At 36.0% G+C, this 7201-nt stretch overlaps 1 protein-coding gene across 1 annotated transcript in view; it reads left to right on the top strand.

Moving 5' to 3' along the window:
• Positions 1-3002, top strand: part of IFI44 (interferon induced protein 44) — an 11468-nt gene extending 8466 nt beyond the window's left edge. Inside the window, 2 exon segments of the mRNA XM_029226990.1 lie at positions 2815-2842; positions 2845-3002. Of these exon segments, the coding sequence (XP_029082823.1) occupies positions 2815-2842; positions 2845-3002 (186 nt within the window).
• Positions 3003-7201: the final 4199 nt, after the last annotated feature.

Raw genomic sequence — 7201 nt, 5'->3', positions numbered from 1 at the left:
CTGCTTCCCACAAGCTATCTATTTTACATTTGGTAGTGTGTATATATATATATATATATATATATATATATATATACACTACCACTCTCTCACTTTGTCCCAGCTTACCCTTCCCTCTCCCCGTGTCCTCAAGTTCATTCTCTAGTAGGTATGCATCTTTATTCCCGTCTTGCCCCTAGGTTCTTCATGACCATTTTTTTTTTTTTTTAGATTCCATATATATGTGTTAGCACACGGTATTTGTTTTTCTCTTTCTGACTTACTTCACTGTGTATGAGAGACTCTAGGTCCATCCACCTCACTACAAATAACTCAGTTTCATTTCTTTTTATGGCTGAGTACGATTCCATTGTATATATGTGCCACATCTTCTTTATCCATTCATCTGTCAATGGACACTTAGGTTGCTTCCATGTCCTGGCTATTGTAAATAGAGCTGCAATGAACATTGTAGTACATGACTCTTTTTGAATTATGGTTTTCTCAGTGTATGTGCCCAGTAGTGGGATTGCTGGGTCATATGGTAGTTCTATTTTTAGTTTTTTAAGGAACCTCCATACTGTTCTCCATAGTGGCTGTATCAATTTACATTCCCACCAGCAATGTATGAGGGTTCACTTTTCTCCACACCCTCTCCAGCATTTATTGTTTGTAGATTTTTTGATGATGGCCATTCTGACTGGTGTGAGGTGATACTTCATTGTAGTTTTGATTTGCATTTCTCTAATGATTAATGATGTTGAGCATTCTTTCATATGTTAGTTGGCAATCTGTATATCTTCATTGGAGAAATGTCTATTTAGGCCTTCTGTCCATTTTTGGATTGAGTTGTTTGTTTTTTTGATATTGAGCTCCATGAGCTGCTTGTAATTTTTGGAGATTGATCCTTTGTCAGTTGCTTCATTTGCAAATATTTTCTCCCATTCTGAGGGTTGTCTTTTCATTTTGTTTATGGTTTCCTTTGCTGTGCAAAAGCTTTTAGGTTTCATTAGGTTCCATTTGTTTACTTTTGTTTTTATTTCCATTTCTCTAGGAGGTGGGTCAAAAAGGATCTTGCGTGATTTATGTCATAGAGTGTTCTGCCTATGTTTTCCTCTGAGTGTTTGATAGTGTCTGGACTTACATTTAGGTCTATAATCCATTTTGAGTTTATTTTTGTGTATGGTCTTATGGAGTATTCTAATTTCATTCTTTTACATGTAGCTGTCCAGTTTTCCCAGCACCACTTACTGAAGAGGCTGTCTTTTCTCCATTGTATATTCTTGCCTCCTTTATCAAAGATAAGGTGACCATATGTGGGTGGGTTTATCTCTGGGCTTTCTATCCTGTCCTTTGATCTATATTTCTGTTTTTGTGCCAGTACCATACTGTCTTGATTACTTAGCTTTGTAGTACAGTCGGAAGTCTGGGAGCCTCATTCCTCCAGCTCCGTTTTTCTTTCTCAAGTATGATAAATAGAAATGATTAAAAATAATATGCTTTGAAAGTTTAGAGAAGGAAAAAATTGTATTAAAGTGGATGGGGGAAGAATTCATTACTGTGGTGGTACTGGGAAATGGCTTTCAAGGAGGAGGGCTACTTCAGTAAGTGAAGGGACAAAAAGGTGAAAATATTGAGGCCCTGGGGGCAGCATAAATCAATACATCAATGAAGGAAAAGGCAGCGTGTATGGGAAGCATGGAGTCATTTAGTTTAGCGGAGGGCTGGATCTTTGGAGGGGGAGAGAAAGTGAGAAAGTTACATTTGCATGAAGTGGTTTTATTAATTAGGTGCATTATGTGGAATCACAGCAATGTTTTTTGAAAGAGTAATGATGTGACCAAAGTTAAGCTTCACAAAAATTAATCTGCTGCCCATGTGCACAATAGACTGGAGTCAAAAAGAACCTGGAGGTGGAAACAACAGTTGGGAGGATATAATGATAGCTAATATTTGTTGAGCACTAAATATGTGATAGATTTTCTTTTTTTTAATAACATCTTTATTGGAGTATAATTGCTTTACAATGGTGTGTTAGTTTCTGCTTTATAACAAAGTGAATCAGTTATACATATACATATGTTCCCATATCTCTTCCCTCTTGTGTCTCCCTCCTTCCCACCCTCCCTATCCCACCCCTCTAGGGGTCACAAAGCACCGAGGTGATCTCCCTGTGCTATGCGGCTGCTTCTCACTAGCTATCTATTTTACGTTTGGTAGTGTATATATGTCCATGCCACTCTCTGTGATAGATTTTCTTATTCAATACTTATAACAACCTTATGAGATGGGTACTGTCATTACCACATTTGATAGATAAGTAAACAAAAACACACAGAGTAAAGCATTTGCCAGTTTACTGACAATGTTAGGAAGTGACAGAGCCCTACTTTGAACCCAGGCAGTGTGGTTCCACAAATAAACTAGTCTAAGCATGAATTAAACATCAACATTAAACTAGTCTAGTAAAATAGACTTATCCTGAGAATAACCTTTAAAAGGAAGCTGAAGGAAATGATAGATTCTAATATAAAGGTGTTAAAAATTCTTCAATTTCAGAGTAGTTTGTATGGATCTATTAGTTATCTTTAGTTTGTAATTCATATTGAATCTATTATGTGTGTTCTAAATGAAAATTAGCAGTGATATTAGAACTTGACTTGCAAAGTTCTTGAAGAAATCCCTTTATGGGGCCAGATCTCTGTCTCCACATTCTCCAACAGGACAAGTATTGCCAAGCTCCTACTTTTTGATATTACTTTCATAATTTATATCAACATAAAATTGTATTTTCCACTGTTTTAAGATTTCTGGGTTTTAAATTCTGTATTGCAGCTAGAGGCAGTTCACAGAGAACTTGGATTTGTTCTTCTGACATCTTTGTGGTTAGTAATTATACCTCAGAGTGGGAGCTGGAGCCTGTCATGGACGTTCTGAACCTCTCTGCATTGAGACAGATGCTGTGGGCTGCAGATGACTTCTTAGAGGATTTGCCTCTTGAGGAAACAAGTAGATGTTTTTGAGGTGTAGAAGCTTGAAGGTGTGAGCTACATGGCTACTTCCGGTTTGGGTACATCCTAGAGGATCTATACTACTTCTCATCCCCCTTGTCTTATTTTAAAATGAAATATTTGAAATGATTGACCTCTGTCATTCCCACTGTCTGAACATCCCAAGCTGTATCCTTGCCCTCTTCTGTTAAAATGGGCTTTGCTGCTTGGGACCCAGAATGGGATTGGCTCAGCATTGTTTCTGATCAGATGTGATCTTTGATTATCGGTTCTTCCTTCAGACCTTATACTTCCACCATTATTGACTTGACTTTTCAATGCCTCTCCCTTGTCAAAGTCCCTCTTAATGCAGTGTGGTCAGTTCTGGGTAGATGTGTGTGCCTTTCCTGTTTACGACCTCAGATTTTAGTGTTATGTGTATTTTCTGTTATCAGCCTGTGCATAGTACACACTGCACTGTTCCAATCAAAGATCAGACAGAAGTATCAATGTAAACTCAAATCTTATTTTAGCTTGTGGGAAATCAGAGTATCATATCATCTCTAGTCCTCTCTCACTCACAAACTCCTGGGAAACTCTCACACTACTACTTTTGCTGTCCTGACTCTGCCACCTTTGTTTTTCTATTCCTTCTCTTCCTCATGGTGCATGCATTCCCAAAGTCAGGGTTGGCTTAGACCTCCTGTAGCCCAATATTTCTTCTTCCTACTGGTTGATTTTCCCCAAATAATTCATCAAGAATACTTTGTTTCTCTTTACTAACAGATCAGAGGAAAGAAATGATCAGGTGTAAGTAAAGAAAATAAGTGAATGCTTTGCATATTAAAAAGTTTTTAATCTCATCATAGAAGAGTAAACAGTGTGAGATGAGAAAACATAGGAAAAAGAGAAGTAGTTGAACCTGAGGGAGGTATTTTATTTAAGTCTGGAATGAAGTTACACATACAAGATCATAATACCTACAAAGAGGAACAGGACCATTTAAAGTCATTAATTGTAAAAAAATATATAATTTATTTTAAAATTATGTTCTGTACCTGTGAAAAATTAAAGTTTCTTTTTGTAAAACCCGAGTCTAACTTGAGTGTGTGCATATGTGTGTGTGTGGTATGTGCATGTGATTCTGGCAAAGCTTATTTTAATATGACTTGTCAGCATCTTCTGATCTTCACCCAAGTCATCTTAATTTTGCTTTCTTATGTTACGTCTAACGTGCTTGATTTTATTCTCTTTGGGCCCCAGTTAACATTGTATTCTTTAACCTAAAGCCATTTTTATTTGAATATCTGAACACTTCTTCAAGGATGTGGCAATTAATATTAATGAGTTCCAGAGGACTAAAACTGAGAGGGACTATAATTTGATTACTCTGTCAATTACGACTATTTTAATTTCAAGTGACAAAACTCAACCTGAACTACATGAATAAAAAAGAGGACTATAGTACTGGATCAAGTAATCCAACAATAGAAAAGGCTGGGATTGAATTGAATTGGCCTCAGGAATTGTTGAATCTAGGGATTCAAAAGCTATTCAAAAGCTATTCTTTCTCTCTCTCTCTCTTTCACACACACACATACACACACACATACACCACAGCCTTCTGATTCCTTCTTTCTGTATATTGCTGTCATTCTCTCATGCTAGCAATCTTGATAAATACTTCATCTTTTGAGTCCAAGCTTCAGCAGGCTGACATTCATTCAGTCTTGTGACCTGAAAAGAAAGGACTTTTCTTTTCTAGTTTCATTGTGAAATACTCCCCCAAAACGACTGCAATTGATCTAGCTCAAGTCATACACCTAACCTCCCTCCCCCAGGAATAATTACTTTACCAAGAAGAGCAAGGAAGTATGATCAGCCCATCTTAGGTCATGTCTGCCCAGGAAGAGTGATTTATTATTATTAGAAGAAAGTTAATCATGGACATGGCTACTGTTGGATTAACTGAGCTGAAGAAGCACCATAATATGTATCTCATAGATCAGGAAGTTTTGTATCTAGTTCCTCATTTAGATTAAAAAGTTTGCTAAAAAAATCTTATTAGTAAGTCTAAAATGGTTAAATTAAGAAAAACTTTTTAAACTTTAATAAAAAGCATTTTGTTAAAGTACCATATACACATAAAAAGTGCATGGTTCAAAAGTACAATATATAGCTGGATTTATTTTTACAAACTTTACAACTCCATGAAATTAGAACTCACATTAAAAATAGAACATCACCAGCATCAAATAAGTCCCATTTATGCCAGGTCTAGTTATCTAGGATATCCACTGTTCAGACCTTTAATTGCAACATTATCTATGATCATACCCAGGATACCCACTATTCTGACTTCTAATTGGGTAGATTGGTCTTGTTCTTATTTATCCCTCACATAAATAGTATTATGCACTATTTATTCTTCTGAGTCTGATTTTAATATGATAATGTATTTGATTTATATTATTGCACAATGATAAAGATTATTCATTCTCATCTATTCTACCTTTGATGGGCAGCTGGGTAGTTTCCAGTTTGGCACTATTACAAATAGTGTTACTACAAACATTCCAGCATATGCCTTTGTAGAACATATGGAAACATTTCTGTTGGATATATATCTAGGACAGAATTGCTGTGTCATGGAGTATGTACATGTTTAGCTTTAATCGATAATACCAGCCCCTTTTTAAAAGATATTTGAAAAATGTTTTGGTTTTATCTAAAAATTTAATAAGTCAAGACTTCCAAATTTTTAAAACTTCATCTTAAATTTAATATATTTAATTTCTGATTTTATCAATTCTATTGTTTGACTAAACCTTCCTGAGTATTGAAAGATTCTTACAGATCTAGTATCTTGATCTTAGAATCATAGTGAACCTAAAGTTATTCTAAATTTCCAAATATATGATGAAAATGTATTAAGATTTCAACTTAAATCCACAAGTTCAAATTAAGTACTTAATTAGATATTTTAAATGAGAGATATAAGAAATTTGACCTATCAGTACTTTATTTTTGGTTAACTCTCGCTGCCTAAGAAGTCACGTCAAACTTTAGTGCCTTCAATAAGAATCACTTATTATCATCTGTGTCTGAGTCTGGCTAAAGGTTGGTTATCCCAGCTTGGGATCAGCTGAAAGGTTATACTTCAAGCTATGGCTGCCGGGGTATGTTGGCTAGGGCTGTTCCACTCCATATCTGTGCATTCTGAAACTGATAAGACAGTAGCTTCCTAGGGACAGCTCTTCCTGTTGTGTGGCAGAATTGCAAGAAGGCAAGGGGAGCCATGCAATGTCCCTTAAAGCCTAAGCGTACAACTAACACATCATCACTTCTGCCCACTTGCCATTGGCCAAAGCGAGTTATATGGGCAAACCAAATCCAAGGGGCTGAAAAATTCACCCTCTCTCCCAGTGAGGCCATGGCAAGTGTGTGACTGCAGAAGAGAGTGAAGAATTGAGACCAATAATAATGTATGTATATGTCTATCTAGTATATACATATAATATACCATATTATACAATTTGTTTTCCATTCCCATATCAAAAGAAAGCCAGGATTAGTTTGCTTGCTCATGGGACTAACAACAGTATACATTCTCTATCCTCCCTCAAAGATACTTATATTCTCTAGTATACTGTCATAACCTAATAAGACAAGATTTATACTTGATCATTATCAAAAGTCAGTTGCTTCATAACGATGATACTACCATGATAGCTTCTCTAAAGGAAAAGAAAGCCAGGGAAAAAATGAGAATTGTGATAGTTTATTCAGTTCAATTTTGAGTGAAAAACATGGGCTGTAATCAGAAGAGACTTTCCAAAGACAGTACGTAATATATGCCAGGGCTTACTACTTAGAAAGAGGCTCAATGGCTGTTAAGGCTATCTGAATCTTGGAGGGTACATATGTTGTACCTAAGATGTTATTATCCTTTATATATCAAGTGACCAAAGAGAAATCTGAGTTTGAATGGGATCTGGAACAAAAGAGACTTTGATATATTTACAAAGGAAGAGCTATAGCTCAAGTAGCAAAATCAAGTCCATGTAATGTTGTCACACGAATTATTTTGAAAATATCTACTATGCAGACATATGCAGACTAAATTCTCAGGAAGAAGTCTATAACTGCTCTCACTTGGTGACTACTGAGATATTTGCACCTGCAAGTAACCTGATGGCAATAGCTAGATATAGTCACTCCAAGAGACCTTT

The sequence above is a fragment of the Monodon monoceros genome, unplaced genomic scaffold, assembly GCF_005190385.1.
Source record: "Monodon monoceros isolate NGI ecotype Baffin Bay Population unplaced genomic scaffold, NGI_Narwhal_1 Super_Scaffold_18, whole genome shotgun sequence".
In the NCBI taxonomy this organism is placed as follows: domain Eukaryota; kingdom Metazoa; phylum Chordata; class Mammalia; order Artiodactyla; family Monodontidae; genus Monodon; species Monodon monoceros.
Note: the sequence above shows the minus strand (reverse complement) of the source record. Positions and strands in the feature narration are given on the sequence as shown.